Here is a 16,608-nt window from a genome sequence, read left to right as displayed (position 1 = left end):
CCGGCCGGCATTTGTAGGTCTGTGCCCTCCCCCACCCCACACCGGTCATCATTGTTGTTATTTATTATCTTGACCGTCCTTGTTCTGTTTTATTTTCTTGCTCCCAGAAAGACTGTGGGGAGTCGTAAAAGGAAAGCACCATTAGAATATTCACTCAACGGCAGAAACAAACAGAATGAAGGTATTCATGATCCAGAGAATGGAGTGGATCAGACAGAACGACACATGGATAATAATTACATTAACGGCCACACCTTTGATAGTATGAGTGATGACGAAACCTCCCTGTCCCATCTGAAATCCTCGATCACAAATTATTTTGGTGCTGCAGGAAGGCTGGCGTGTGGCGAAAAGTTCCAGGTGCTTGCACGGAGGCTGACCCCGGATGGGAATGTGCAATACCTGGTAGAATGGGAAGGTGCCACTCCTTATTAAACCACGGCTGGGAACTCCCCTCAGTAACCAGATGAACAAGGTGAAGAGAGCCTGGATGGGCAACTCTTGTCTGTAGTTGTTTTTTTTCAAAATCGAAGTAAACCACAGTGGAGCTTTCTTATTCCAAACATTTAATCGAAGAATTGAGATCTCCTCAGCTACCAGCTGTATGAATATAAGTTTCTTTAAAAATGATGATGCAGCCAAGATTTGTTTTCTGCTGCTAGTGGTAGCTTGTGAACGTAGTAAATATCTGATTGAAGGACATTTCCGGAACATTCCAGACATCCTAGTGACCACGAGTGAGCGCTACACCAGCTTTATCCAGCTATGGAGATGACCTGAAGTCGAGACAACATCAATGGAATGATCTTTCTCCTGCCCATGGGAAAGTGGAGTGTGTGTAGGAGCTACTGAATGGCAGAGCTCGAGGAGCCATTTATTCCACTGCTGCTCCCATTTCTTTTTGTCCTTGATGTTTATTGTGGATAGCTCAGCTGATGTTGATGTCAGTGGCTGATGTGAGTGAGTTTCTGGTCATCAAAGCCTTATTTAAAACACGATTTAATGGAGAAGACCCTCGATTCAGGTTTAAGTGACTGAAGGGCAAAGTTGAGATGTGCAAGTTTTGATTGTTTTTAAGTTTTGTGCAGTGGTGAATGGAAATGGTGTTTTATACTGAGAATGTTTCATCGTAACGTGGGATTAAGCCTTCGCATAAGTTGATCTTAGGTGGGCTCCACTCTATCTGCTGCTCTTTTTACTAATCTATTTTCATACATGGCTGTGCTTTAGAATTACGCTACCTCATCGTGTAGCCAGTTGCTATGTAACTGATTGAATTACAGCTAGCCTTTTGAAAAAACTTTGTACTTTGCATTCATCAGCCTCTGCTGCTTAAAGCTTCCTATCAGCCAGCTGTGCTAAAAGTTTTATTTTTGGCACAAAAAAAACACCCTTGTTTACCCCAGATAGAAATATCTCTGTCTGTCAAGGGAAAATCCGGCTTCTGCAGATAACGTGATAAGTAGAATTGTTGCTGCTCCAGGTTGCCCTCTCCCGTGGGTACCGACATGTTCCTTATTGAGACTGGAGTTTCCAAAATGGAGAATATATATAGAGAACCCTGCTTGAGAGAATGTGAATTGACAACTATTTAAACTGCTGCCTTTGCTCTGTGGGTCTGTCTTTAGTCGTGCAGATTTCACGTGCTTTGCAATTTTTACCCTCCCCCCCCCCTCGGAAATTGCTTGATGTACCTGTGCCAAGTGTAACCAGACTGAATCTTTGCTGCCAGGGGTATTGACCATAACACTGTGTGCGGGTCACACACTGATTGAGATTCGTTCTTCTGTCACCCTACTTCGGTTGCTGTAAATTCTGATTTTATTTTGTCAGTTTCTTGAAAGACTTCACGTTGTTCCTGTTCTTTAGAGGGCACTTTAATCTTTGCGTTCGGCGTTCGGTAGACATTGGCAGGACAAGTCCAACTCTCTTACCCTTATCTCGTGTCCTGTGTCTCCAACATTCTCTGACCCTAAAGGAGAATGGAGGCACAGTGCATCAAACGTTCCAGCTTTGAAATATCATCGCAGTCTGAATTTTCAAAAGTCCAGGGGCCACTTTAACCAGTCCGTTCGACAGGAAACTACAGCTAGCCTTTTGACAGGCCGGTCAATCAGCCTCCCTTTTCCAATTGCACGATATGGAATCTAGAGAGGATCGTAAGTGGGGCAAAGCTTCATGGGGCCTTCGGGGAAGAGCTAGGATGTGGGAAGGCTGGCAAAATGACCCAGAAGGGCGTTAGGTGGTGTGCCCATTTATTGCCATTTCACTAATGTGGCTGGCCTGCCCAGAGTCCAATTGAACCACTTAAGTGGCCAATTGGAACTCCAGGGAGATGGTTAGGTAAATCCCGGCAGCCTCTCAGGCTGGGGCTGCCTTTTGAGGCCCTCTTTGACCCACAGGCTGGTGCCCCGGAGGCAGTCACCATCTCCACACCTCAGCGCTGCACGCCCTCAGCGGCCGCACTCCCCTCCCACTTGCCGGAGTCAGCCGGGACGGTCCTGGAACCTCCAGACCCCCCACTTTTCTCTACCTGAGGCTCCAACCCACCGTGAGCCCTCTTGGTCCGGGTGCAGACCCAACCGTGGCCACCACTGGCAGTGGTACTGCAGGCCCTCTGATTGCACTGGCACTCTTCATGGCGGGCCAACCTCCTTCGTAGGACGGCAGCCACTTGTTTGCTTCCCCGCCAGCCCCTGCTTCCAGCCCTGGCAACAGGCTCCCTGCCTTCCCCAAAAGGTGCCGGTTGTGATCTGAGAACTGTCCTTAGCAGATCCGGCAGGTTTCCCGGAATAACTATCGGGAGCAAGAATCTGATTTGATTGCTTTAGTTTTTCCCCCTAGGCGAGTCCTGGGCTTCCGTAACCAAATGTAATATTCCTGACAGCCCAGCCTTGGTGGAGATCAGCACAGAAGCAAGGTTCAAACCTGGGTTTGCCTTTTCAGCCTGGCTCAGCTGCAGACTATCTATGCACTTACTAACTAAGCAACCGGGGAAACTGAAACTGCTTTAATAATTCACTGCTGCAGGTGGTTGCAGCAAAGCAAAGAGTTATGCACTTTGAAAGCTACAGAAATTCTGTTTGTTCTCAAAGGGTTGAGCTTTAATATATCTGAATGTACCAACCTGGTGTTGCGAATGAAATGCTTGGACATTGATTATCAATAACGACCAAAGAATCCTATGTGTATGATTTATATTGTCACGGTTAAGTGTTGCTAGAGCTGTCATTGTCGATTTTAAAAGTGAAACCGGTTGTATGAACTCTATTTTAAAAATAATAATTTTCAAGCAAAACTAGCCAGATTATAACCACATTAAAGATGTCAATGAATTGTCCTCTTCTCTCAATGAATACCGACGGTATTTTTATTGTGAGAAATGTAGCTCTTTCTCTGATTTATCCTGTGTGGGATCAAAATTGACAGGAAAGATTATTCACTCAAATCATGTTTTCAGGAAAACTGGCGACTTGATTGAGTGGGATCAAAATATGCTGTTCTTGAAAATACCCTGCTATAAGTCTTTAATGGAGACGAATCATCTTTTTTTATGTCGATTATGGCAAACAAAAAGCCCAGTATTCCGAGTGGCTTTTTCACGTGTGCAATATGGGGAATAATAGTGATTTCAGACTCCATAAAATAGACCCTGCTCTCGCCAAAGACTCAGCACTTTTAGTGGCTTTATTTTCCCATGGACAAAAGTTGTTATAAAATTGCCAATAAATTGTATGGAAGCTCACCTTGGTGAAGAAACAGGAGATGGTGAATTATCAGTCGGAGTCACACTCTCCGATTTCCGCAGTGGAAAGTGGGTGGCCTGTATGTTGCCCGCAGTTTCGCATTACGACCCAATGGACATGAAAGGCTCACTTCGCCGTCGCATGACAAGTCAGACCATTTTCCACGTACGCCGAGCAGTCACCTCAGACACCAGTTCGGCCCTTTACAGCTGTGAATGAGGGACCTGCCCTTCCAAAACTTTGTTCCGGAGTCAAGCAGAGCAGGTCTGAACCCCTCTCCCCACTCCTCACCTGCTATTGCATCAAACCCATCCCCACTCCAGGGTCCCTGAGATCTGCGCCAGTCTGGGGCTCGCTTGTTTCTTCCCCCCTGCCCCCCCCCCCCCCTCCTTTCACCACCCTCTTGCTTCTACATGCTGAAATGAAACCTACCAAACAGACAACAATTCGCTCGCCGAGTTACTTTCACATCAGCTGTGGTGCGATATTCAAAACTTTTCTTTTTGCGGCTTCTGTAAGTTGGTGGTAATGCTGCTTCATGCTCTCCAGCTGCACAACCTGGTTTTCACTCCAGATCTTCAGCCTCTCGGAGGAAAACGAAATGAGCGGCCTTGGTTTACACCGTCACAGGCGCCGAGCCGGCAACATAGGAATCGGTACGCCATGTTTCAAGGCAATCGGAACTGAAGATCAATTCGCTCCCCCCCACCCCCCCCCACCACACACCAACGTTCTCCTCTCTCCCCCCCACTACAGGGGTACCACTGGCATTCCCCCTCCCACCTGAGCCTACAAAATCCGTCCCCCCTCAATAGCCTCAGCACTCTCTCTCCCCCACCCCCCACATACATTACAGGAACCCCCCCCCCAATGTGGCTCCCCAGAGGGCACTCTGCCAACCTCTGCAAAGGGTTATTTCCAGGACACTGACCAGGCATGTTCACCCGCCCCCCCCCCCCCCCCTTTGCGGGAAGGTTATACTCACCTTTTGCATCCTTCGGGAATCACCTCGATTGATTCACATCTTCAAATTTGCAGTTGTAGATCCCACTGACGTCACGTTGGCGAGTTTTTAATATTCAGTGAGAGGGGATAGTGCGGCGCTGGGTAATTATATGAAAATACATCAAAATGAGGTTCTCGACCTTTGCAGGCATGAGCCATGTGACATCACCGGGGTGGGGTGTGGGAAATTGGGAATCGAGTTTCCCAATTCTCTCTGGACGTTCCGCCCACATCGGCGATCCCGTGGATCGCTAACGCGGGCTCAAAATCACCCCCATGGTGTCACTCGAACAACATTCAGCCCTAACTGAGAAAACAGGAGGAAAATTCCAGTACTGTGGCTAGAAAACGCTTCGTCTATTTCATGAAGTTCCTTTCAATGTTCTTTGCTGAAATAATCTTTGTGAGGGGAAAAAATATTGAGTTGCAAATAGCAATATTTGAGAGATTTTTTGCTGAGTAGATGATGTGCGAAGACTTACTTTGCTCAACATACAGACAATCACTGTTTATTTTGTCATTATAATGTGCCGGTTAGTGCACAGTGGTCTGATCGGTCCAATAATTAGACACAGTTGGAACAGTACCATGAGTCGGGGTACTGGAGGGGAATGAGCTAGTGAATTATGCTCAGTACTGTACCAGGTCCCCTCCCATGTAATGACCATAAGATATAGGATCTGAATTAGGCCATTTGGCCCATCTAGTCTGCTCTGCCATTCAATCATGGCTGATACATTCCTCATCCCCACATTCTCCTGCCTTCTCCTCATAACCCCTGATCCCCTTAATAAGATCATAAGATATGCATCTTGTAGGCAGTCGCCCTATGACCATCCACGTTGCTATTTTTTTTCTTTATTCTTTCACGGGAAATGGGTGTCCCTGGCAAGGCCAGTATTTTCTGGCCATCCTCAATTGCCCTTGAATTGAAGGTGGAGACATTTCAGGAAGCAGTTAACAATCAACCGCATTGCTGTGGATCTAGTGAGCCAGACGGGGGTTTTGATGACAATTAGTGACGGTTGTCATGGCCACCGGCTTTATAATTCCAGATTTATTAACTGAATTTAAATTCCACCAGCTGCCATGGTTTGATCTGAACCCGTTAATCTGGGCCTCCTGATTTCTGGATATTACCACAGCACCATTGACACCCCCCCTCCCTCCCCCAACGCATAATCTGACATTAGAAAAATCTGACATGACAGTCCTCATGAATGTTGCCTGCACAATGTGATTTGCATAACCATTAGAGGTTCTACAGTATTACTTTTTATCATTGTACACTTGTAAGCAAGCACAGTATGTTAATGCCCTTTTCTCATAACAAAACATGTACTCTTCATTAAGCAATCAGCATTCCTTTCTGTATTATCCAGCTATGCAAAATAATTGACAATAAATTCTTGGGTCAAGTTGTTGTCCTGTGCCGCCTTTCTCATTTTTGACCACTTTCTTGGGAGATTTAGAGAAAGTGATATTTTTAAAAGCAACACAAATTCAGGGGAGTTTGGCTTCAGAGCCCAATCCCGTTAAACTGATGTTCCAATTCGGTTTGGTGCGGGAAAACTCTTCTTTAAAAATCACGCAACCACTTTGATTAAAATCCGAGACTTGTGCGTCATATTCACAACCCCTTGAAGGAAAATGCTGTCCAGCTTTTTCGTCAAAGCTTTTCATATTGCACTCATCAGGACAATCGCGGGAGTGCCAATGTCAGGGGAAACAACAACTGTCGGTCACCATTAACTGGTGCATTCCTCATGTTAAATCAGCACTCTTTTCTTTTACATCAGGAAGTTGTTTACCCCGACAATGGTATTCTTCAAAATTCGACAAGGTTTTTTTTCCCAGCCGCGCTCAAATTCTATGTTACCAAATAACTAACTGCCCGGATACTGATTACTTTTGCGTTCTCCCACCACCATCGTCTCGAATGCCTTCAAAATGGCCAGTTAAGCTGAGCCACCAGTTACAGCTTGCAAACCAGCTCCATGGAGGAGCTATCTAACGATACCGGGTTACAACGCTGAGATGAAATCACTGAAATCTGGCTGTGGGCTTTATTTATGGCACTCAAAGGCTTTGTGTGTTCACACATGCACCGTGACACTGTGTCAATACTGTTTCCATGGCAACGGAACAGAGTAAGTAGTTGGTGGGTTTGCACGGTAGGTCCTGAGCCGTCATCTTTTTGCTCAATTTTTTAAAAAAATAATCAGAAACAAGAGGGCAATCCATTTCTCGAGTTTCAAAGCTGCTCTGGTGAGGAAAATTGAACATATTAAATGGGTACCAATTTTTCCAGGATAAGCTAAAATGGATAAAGTATCCAAACTAGAAATTGCATCAAGTGGCTTTGACAGCTGGAGGAGCTTTGGATTTAGGGGTGCAAACAAGCCCAGATTCGCTCTGTGGACATGGGTTCTTGCTGCAATTACTGACATATCCTCTCACATCAGCACACCCACCTTTAGGCTTCCTATTGTTAACTGAAGGCAGTTTTATTGTTAACTGAAGTCGGTGTTATTGTGATATCAGCTGTGCTTTCAGGCTATATTGATCAGGTTTTTCTTTGCTAATTGAGAAAACTCATCCAGCTTTAAAAGGTACCAGCATTCTATACAAAGTGAGTGCTTATGTCAACAACCATTAGGAAAGACAATTTGGTACATTTATCCAGCATTCTCTCAGATTAAGAACCGACAATGCAATCTGGGTTCAGTTTTACAAGGCTGTTCGAATGGATTGATCAAGCTAGCTCATGTTTTTTTATCGTGGTGTTTCAGAAAAGCATTTCACAGGTGAAATATTATTTTTAAATATCACATTTGCGGATACATACTACTTTTTCTTCCTTTTTGTGTTCTGCTGTGCACTCACTGGCTGTGAGCATTGCCAGATGTTGTTCCCAGGTCTCTCTCGATGCCCATTCTACACTGGTTGCAATGAGGTGTGTGAACATTGGTTGGTGGACTGACTGATTCCTGTTCCTCTGAATAGATGTTGGCAAACCCGACAGTGTATTCTTAGCATTTCCCAATGTGGGTGGGTAATAACTAATGGTTCAGATATGGTAACGTGTTAGGCAGAACAAACTCTCCCGAGCCTCAACCCCAGGATTGCCCCTGCCCGCCTCAGGCACCAGAACACTGTGCGCCTAATAATGGTCAGATATTATCAATCTAACTCTGCTTCAATCATGTGACCTGTTCCAGCCCTATTCCAGTTCTGAGTTTGTCCCCTGCCTTGAGCTTCCTATGTGCAGGTTGAAAAATACAAGGAGCTTGACTTGGTAGACATGGAGATGTTGGGCACAATTCAGCAGCCTCGCTGCGCCTGACGTGGTGTCGGGATGAGGCAGTTGAATCTCGCGAGAGGCCACTCGCAAGGCTCGAAAGGTCTCACACGATTCAAAAAATCTCGAAACGTCGCAATCTGAATCTTGCTCTCGCTGGGCAAGATCCAGATCAGAATGTTTACATGAGCCGTATGGCCATTATCGAGGTTTGCGCCCCTCGCCCATGGGTCCATGCAAAACGGTCATTTGCGTTGGTTTAAATAGCATTAACAGGTCGGACGCTTCATGCTCTGACCCTCTTAGGCAGAAGTCCCGCGGGTGAAAATTGGAGCCAGTATTTACAAGCGGGGTCTGGGCGTCACGCCTGTTGAGGGAGATCGGGAAGCTCTGTCAGGCGGGCTGTCGTACCGGGGGACAGGAACGGTGAACGACACTGCACCACGTCCAAGGACTCAGGACTTTATCCTTGAGATCGGGGTGGCCTGGCTCAGACAGCCATTGCTGCAGTTTGTGGATTTAAACGCACCTCCTTGGTACTACTTACAGGCTCCTGATTGCTCACTGTGTCCTGTGAATGTTCCGAGAGCCATTGGTGATGTGCCCCCCCCCCCCCCTCCCCCCCAGACTGCCCCTCTGGACACCCGACACCCTCGTACCCCAGCGATATCAGCCAGGGGATGGGCGTGGCCATGACCCATCAGATGTTGGCACTCCTCAGAAGCGCTGCCCCATTGCAGAGGAAGCAGGGGAATTGCAGAGTTCACCACAATTGAAGCACGTCTGCGGCGTGGCCGTTGCAACCCTCCCTGGTACTCTGCCCGTCTCAGGGCAGAGGCCTCACTAGTGACCCGAGCCCCTCGGGATCATGATCGGTCTCCTCCTGGTTTGGCTGTCAACACCAGCCCCTGCCACCTCCTCCCCGATAGTGTTCAGGAGGGCGGGGTTTAACCTCCCAGGGGAACAGGGTGTCCTTCCTCTCCTCATTGGCTTTGAGCAGTTGGTCCACCTCGGACTTCTGAACTCCTTGGGGGGGGTGGGGGGCAAGTCTTCTCTGAGACATCTTTCTGCAATGAGTGTGTGGAGCGCTAAAAAACAACTCCAGCTGTCAGGCTCTTTAGTGTTAATTCTGGCCCCAGCAGGCACCCACTGGGCCAGGAATAGCTCTAAATTTGCGCCAGCCCATTTGCATGTTCTGAATCCCGGAACTAATGCTAAGCCCAACGGAAAAGCCAATTGCATCCTTTTAATTTCTGTTGGAATCACTTAGCCTCAAAATCGGAGAGTCTGGCCCTAACTGTGGAGGATCCGTGCCGTTTTAAGTGGGAAAAGTTGTCAACGCCCCCTCACCGATCTTCCAACCGGGGGGGGGGGGGTTGGCGGGCGCGCCATGTAAAACGCCCGGGCTCCACAAAATACACAGCCGGAGAATTGCCGGGTCCGTGGCCACGCATGTGCACGGTGACAACCTGTAGCGGGCGCGCCGCACAAGATGGCACCGTGTGGACCTGACCTGCTTGATAGTGACTGCATGGACACCCTCTCGCTGTCATAATATACACACAAGTATATGATGGTGCACAGACAGACATTGATTGACACACAGGATGACCAATTAGCACACAGAACACAGCAGCCAATCACCATTCAGGACATGGCCACTATAAAGCCAGAGGGCTCTAGTTTTCCCGTTCTCTTGGGATGCAGCCTCTGAGGCAACCAGAGCCCATGTCGCAACAACACAAACATCCACCATGTGCTAGCAAGATAGTCTGGTCAGGTTAGCCTCAGGTCTCCGGTCAACTCAGCATAGTGTCAGCCCACAGTGTAAGTATGTTTAACAGTTGGTAGTTCAATAAAATAGAGTTGCATTTCTCCCGTTGGAAGCCTGTCTCTCACTGCTATGGTAAACGCAGTCCTGGCAGACCCAGCGTACCCAACACATCACTCCCCCTCCCCCCCCCCCCCCCCCCCCCCCCAGAAGTCCTCCCGGCCAGCATAGGGTTCCTGCCCGACTGTGGTGACGCTGGACACAGTTTGCGACTACACGCCCCCCCCGCGTCGTCGTGAACTTGGCCCATCGGGGCCTTCAGGTGACGTCTGAGGCCGTCCTAGCGGCACGATGACACCGTTTTGGAGGGGGCGGAGCAGGCGTAAAACAAGTGCCGCCCCGATCCGGTCGTAAAAATGGATTCTCCGCCCGATCGCCGATTACGGAACCGGCTTCAGGAAATGGGGAATCCCAGCCATGATCTTGCTGAATGACGGGGCAGAAACGAGGGACTGTAAGGTCTGCTCAGATTTCACACGTTTCCACTCCAGTCTGTTTCAGGCTGCCCATGGGAATGAATACATTCACACGCACATACGTGTGTTTATATACTGGGCTGGATTCTCCGGTCACCTCGCCGTGTACTTCCCGACGGCATTACATTCACTGATGGCGGGATTCTCATCCTGCCGCTTGTCAATGGGATTTGCCCATTAAAGTCACCCCATGCCACCAGGAAGCCCGCGGGGTGTGGGGGGGGGGGCACTGCCTGTGGGAAAAGAGAATCCCAACGGCCAGTGAATTCCGGCTTTAATCTCTCATTTAATGGTGTCCCATTTTCAAAAATCTGTGCTGCGCTTTTCAAAAGAAAAGCCGGTCATCTCGCGCTGCTTTCACACAAACCTCCCAAACAACAGAAAATACATTTTTTAATTGAACAGGCGGCTGCACGCAAATCTATTGGGCAACAATAAAAACATTGTACAAAAGCTCGACTAGCTAACTTCATTTTTAAAAACTTATGATTAATAAGCTGCTATTAAAACAATCCTGCTGTGTTTAACAAGCTAACAATCAAGATTCAGTTATAAAAGTCATAATTAGGCTACAAAATGTTTTTATCACTTCGCTATCCTTGTTTATTTTAAAAAATAAAACGATTTAATTGCAATGGGCCGGGATTTTCCGGTCCTGTCGTGGAACAGAGGGTGCAGTGGGCCGGGATTTTCCGGTCCTGCCATGGAACAGAGGGTGCGGTGGGCCGGGATTTTCCGGTCCTGCCGTGGAACAGAGGGTGCGGTGGGCCGGGATTTTCCGGTCCTGCCGTGGAACAGAGGGTGCGGTGGGCCGGGATTTTCCGGTCCTGCCGTGGAACAAAGGGTGCGGTGGGCCAGCCAAAGGTCCATTTGAGTTTTGCGGGACTGGAAAATCCCAACACCAGGAGGAGCTGCAAAATCGACCACCAAAAAAAGACGTTTCACTCTTTTTATAGATCAGTAACTATAATTCTCTATGGTGACTAATGATGGAAATGTTTGCTCAGTGCACAATCGATTTCCCACTTTACAGTCACTCAAACCCTTTCATTCACATTTGTGACCAGAGGAAATATCACGATTTACTTTTCCAAAATCAGAAGTGAAGGGCCAGGAAACCCTACTCTTGGTCACCAGTCTAAAAGATCAGAAGCATTTTGGTTGTATTTTCACGCACTTGCGTTCAAAGGATATTTGAAGCCTGGCAGCATCTTCATTCTGAAGGCCAAGCTAGTCCTTGGCTTATCTATCAATTGGTGACCAAGAGGAAGGTATTTCTGGCCCTCCCTCTTCTGGCCCTACCGCAGGCGACCCCCCCCCCCCCCCGGCACCATGGCGGGTTCCCCGGCAAGGGGACGAGCATGTCACGCAAAACACGACATCTGCGGGACTGGAAGATCTCGCTGATGGCCAGTAGCCAGCCGCCACTGGAAATCGCGCCATGCGGGGTTGGAGCCAGAGTTTTGGACAGTAGAGAAAAGTCAATATTTGCATCGGGGCTCTTTCAAGTACATGACATTGCCATTCACTGCGTTGGGCTGGATCAAGGCATCCTCTCCTCTGCAGAGTATTCACCATTATGTTTTACTGCAGGTGCTTTTTTTTAAAAAACAAGTCACGTCTCATTTATACAGCAATTTAAAAAAAAAACTAATGAACATTGAACTCTTTTCAAACAATGAGTATTATCATTCATCTGGCACCGTTTCTTCTATCCATTTCAAGTATAATGGGTTGCCTTGATCAACTGAGAGACTTATAACCTCGGGAATTTCAAAAGGATGAACTGACCTGGGTGGAGGGAGAAAAGAAAGAGTTTAGGGGATAGGTTTCGACAGGTTTCTGGCAAAATTGATTTCAGAATTTTGTATGTTTATTTCATTCCCAGCATGACCCAGTAGAATCCAGAACAGATAAATGAAACGAGGATATAAAGACTTATTGCCCCTTTTTGGATCTTATATCTCATTCCTGCCAGCTGTTAAGGGAAAACAACAACAACTTGGATTTATTAAATGGAGAAGGACAGCAGAAAGCAGCAGCACAGAGGGATTTGGGGGTCTTTGTGCCTAAATCACTAAAGGCCAACATGCAAGTTCAGCAGGTAGTAGGGAAGGCAGATGGAATGTTGGCTTTTATTTCAAAGGGAATGGAGTATAAAATTAGGAAAGTCTTGCTAAAAATACACAAGGCACCAGTTAGACCACACCTGGAATACGGTGAAAAGTTTTGGTCCTGTTATCCAAGGAAAGATATACCAGAATTGGAGGCAGTCCAGAAAAGGTTCACTAGGTTAATCCTGGGTGTGAAGGAATTTTCTTATGAGAAGTTGAGTAGGTTGGGCCTGTACTCATTGCAGTTTAGAAGAATGAGAGGCGGCAGTATTGAGACATATAGGAGTCTCATGGGCTTGACAGGGCAAATGCCGAGTGGATGTTTCCTCTTGTGGGACCTCTTCTGGGAGAGTCTAGGACCAGAGGGTGTAATTTCAGAGTCGGGTCGCCTGTTTAAGACTGAGATGAGGAGGAAGTTCTTCTCTCAGAGGGTAGTGGAATTCTTTCCCGTAGAGAGCTGTAGAGGCTGGGTTGTTAAGTATGTTCAAGGCTGAATTGGACAAATTTTTAATCAGTAAGGGAAACGAGGATTATGGGGATAAGGCAGGAAAGTGGAGTTGAGGATTATCACATCAGATCAGTCACGATCATTGAATGGCGGAGCAGACCCAATGGACCAAATGGCCTCCTTCTGCTCCTATGTCTTTTGGTCTTGTGATGAATGGAGGATTATAAGTATTTGGTGAAGTAAGCCTGGGTTAGTGTGATTGACTGCTGAACTCACGTTTTTAAAGAAATCTTGGTTTGTAAGACAACACAGGTTTTAGGAGGCAACGGTGCAATTAACCATTGCAAAAAGCTTGGGCTAATGCGAATCTTGAGTTGATTAAGGGGAGTTAATTCGATTTCAGCTTGGTAAGATGGTGTCAGTGCTTGATGGAGCTAAGACATCAGGCACAAAGAAAGTTTTGAGAAAACATTTTCAGTATCAGTTCTGATCTGGATGAAGGTATGTACAGTGAAACAGTTCTGCTCTCACTCTAAGTTAGTTCAAAGAGATTAAGGGCGTGATTCTCCGCCCTCCACGCCGGGTGGGAGAATAGCAGGAGGGCCTCCCGACATTTTTCACGCCCTCCCGCTATTCTCCCCCCACCCCCCCAGGCCCGAACCACACCACGAATCGCCGCTCGCCGTTTTTTACTGCGAGCGGCGATTCTCCGAGGCCGATGGGCCAAGCGGCCGGGCCTTCACGCCCGTTTCAACACGGCAGCAAACACACCTGCTCGCTGCCGTCGTGAAACAGGCACCAGATGACCACGACTGTGCTCGGGAGGGGACAGGCCCGCGATCGGTGACTACCGATCGTCGGGCCAGCGTCCAAAACAGACGCACTCTTTCCCCTCTGCCGCCCGGCAAGATCAAGCCGCCACGTCTTGCCAGGCGACTGAGGAGAAAGACGGCAACTGCGCATGCGCGGGTTGGCGTTGTCCAACCTGCGCATGCGCAGCTGACGTCATCGGCCGCATCAGCCGCCGTAACGCTTGACGTGCGGCCTTGACGACGGTCGTCAAGGCCGTGCCGCCGTGACGCACGGGGGCCGCGCTCCTAGCCCCGCCTGGGGGGGCGAATCGGCCCCGGAAGTGGCTGGGAAGGCTGCTGTGGGTCACGGCCTGTCCCACGGCAGCCTTTACGATTCTCCGCATTTGCGGAGAATCTCGCCCTAACTATTTAAAGCAGTGCAGACTTGTCAGAGGACAAGAGGGAACTGAAACAAGCCAGTTAAAAGCAGCTTTTGACGACATCCAGCCGTGTTTCTGCAGGGGTTTGGATCACAGTCAGATCTGTCCTATAAAGCAATATCGAGATCGCTTTCTCAAAGAATAACTCTGTAAAACAAGGATTCTTCTGCGCCACTGGTATTTAAGTGGGAATAAAGATAGCAAGTAAGTACCACTTTGTTGAGTGGTACTCTTTAAGAGGTAATTTTTTTTTTTCTCTTCTTTTTATTATAAATTTATAGTACCCAATTATTTTATCCAATTAAGGGGCAATTTAGCATGGCCAATCCACCTAGCCTGCACATCTTTTGGGTTGTGGGGGTGAAACCCACGCAGACATGGGGAGAATGTGCAAACTCCATACAGACAGTGACCCAGGGCCGGGATTCGAACCCAGGTCCTCAGCGCCGCAGGCAGCAATGCTAACCACTGTGCCACCGTACTGCCCCTTAAGAGGTAATTTTAAGCTGTTTTCAGTTGTGATGTTGAAGATTTTAATACTACCACCCTATTTCTTTGTGTATTCACTCCTGGAGCAAGATATTCTTTCCTCACAGTTTTACAAATTAAAATAAAATATTTGGGTTTTGGTACAGTATCCTGGTCCCTGGGATCTTAATAGTCTTTAATGTAATAAAACATCCCAAAGTCACAACGTGGAGCATTAGAAAGGAAGGTTTAACAGCAAGCCACATAAGGCAATAGAACAGGTGACCAAAGACTTGGTCAGAGGTAGGTTTTAAGGTGCGTCTTGAAGGGGGAAAGAGAGCTGGAGGCACAGAGAGGTTTAGGGAGGGGACTCCAGAGCTTAGGGCAAAGGCAGCTGAAGGCACGGCTGCCGTTGATGGAGCGGTTAAAATCAGGATTGCTCTGAAAGCCAGAATTAGAGGAGCACAGATCTTGGGAATGTTGTGTGGCTGGAAAAGATGGAAGAAGGATGTAAGTTTTAATTTTAATTGTTTTGTTTTGACGGGGAGCCAATGCAGGCCAGTAAGATTGTGTGATGGGCAAAATGGGATGGAATGCAAGTAAGGGCACGAGCAGCAGAACTTTGGATGACCTGAAGATTACAGAGGGTTGAATAATAATAATAATCTTTATTGTCACAAGTGGGCTTACATTAACACTGCAATTAAGCTACTGTGATAATCCCCTAATCGCCACATTCCGGTGCCTGATCGGGTACACAAAGGGAGAATTCAGATTGCCCAATTCAGCCAACAGCATGTCTTTCGGGACTTGTGGGGGGAAACCGGAGCACCCGTTGGAAACCCACACAGACACGGGGAGAACCTGCAGACTCCACACAAACAGTGACCCAAGCCGGGAGTTGAACCTGGGACCCTGGCGCTGTGAAGTAACCACTGTGCTACCGTACAGGAGGCTAGTTAGTGTGCATTGGAATTGTCAAGTCCAGATGTAACAAAGGCATAGACAAGGGTTTCAGCAGCAGATAAACTGAGGCCCGAGACGAGGAGGGACAATGTTACAAAGGTGGAAATTAATAGCCTTAGTAATGGAGCAGATGTGTGATCGATGAATCATAGTCAAAAAGTGGGAATGGTTTGGGTCCTGAAATTCATGGTAACTGATTGGCTGCCTCAATCTCTGGAATGATGGCGTGCTTCCATATTTTGTTCTATATGAAGCCAGTTAGGTGAAGGAACTCCTCAGACTGAGGCAACTGAGTGCGAGCTACAGTGACTGAAACACTCCAGCTCACAGCACTGCTGACAATATGATACAATGGTGCCTACCCCACTAGTGTGTTTCAATGCAGGATTCGCTTTTAGAAATGAGATGCATGGAAATATAATTCGTAGTTTGCGAACTGCTCCAGAATTGATTCATCAAGTACTTAAAAGATTTATGTAAATCAAGATGTACATACAAGTTGTTTTTTGTTCGTATTGAAAGCTGGCACCTTATATTTGGAAATCAAGAGGCGTCTTCTCAGGTGTGGCTGAATAAAGTTTTAGTGATTAAACTGCAAAGATTCACCACAGTCGCTGCTTATTTCTAAAGGGTTAATTAAAACATGGGCCCTTCACAGGGACAAGATACTAAAGATTTTGCCAGTTACTTTTTCCACCATTGTGCACTTTAAGTCCCAGAACGACCTCACGTGAACCATTTTGGAATTGATGGCCTATTATCGGAGAACAAAACAGTCCTTGAGTTTATCTAATGACCCATGGTTCCTTCAGCGTGTGGATGTAGAACCTACAACCTATATTTGCATGTTTTGGTCTTCACCCAGATTTAGATTTTGGATGCAATGATGTCCTTTTTATTTTTGTTCTTAATACCTATTGCAAGATTATGGTTTTGTTCTCTTTAATTAGCTAAATGCCTGTATATAAGACGGTGGTAGCATTGCCTCCTGGCTGGATTACATGGGATAAAGTGGACTGATT

General features: G+C 47.3%; 2 protein-coding genes across 5 annotated transcripts in view; one reads left to right on the top strand and one right to left on the bottom strand.

Annotated features, from left to right (window-relative positions):
- Positions 1–4,555, top strand: part of phf19 (PHD finger protein 19) — a 48,072-nt gene extending 43,517 nt beyond the window's left edge. The window contains exon 13 of one of the 3 annotated variants that reach the window (XM_038782104.1): positions 108–4,555. In XM_038782104.1, the coding sequence (XP_038638032.1) occupies positions 108–435 (328 nt within the window). In that variant the 3' untranslated portion in view covers positions 436–4,555. The remainder of the gene's footprint in view (positions 1–107) is intronic. The other 2 variants (XM_038782102.1, XM_038782103.1) reach the window with 2 other exon arrangements.
- A 6,180-nt stretch (positions 4,556–10,735) lies between these two features.
- The window catches only part of zgc:63972 (protein CutA homolog), a 24,332-nt gene continuing 18,459 nt past the window's right edge, over positions 10,736–16,608 (bottom strand). For both annotated transcript variants that reach the window (XM_038782011.1, XM_038782012.1), the window contains exon 6: positions 10,736–12,150. In XM_038782011.1, coding sequence (XP_038637939.1) covers positions 12,048–12,150 — 103 coding nt within the window. In that variant the 3' untranslated portion in view covers positions 10,736–12,047. The remainder of the gene's footprint in view (positions 12,151–16,608) is intronic.

Source organism: Scyliorhinus canicula, chromosome 21, assembly GCF_902713615.1.
Source record: "Scyliorhinus canicula chromosome 21, sScyCan1.1, whole genome shotgun sequence".
Classification (NCBI taxonomy): Eukaryota; Metazoa; Chordata; class Chondrichthyes; order Carcharhiniformes; family Scyliorhinidae; genus Scyliorhinus; species Scyliorhinus canicula.
The sequence above is the reverse complement of the archived record's forward strand: the minus strand, read 5'-3'. Positions and strand labels throughout refer to the sequence as shown.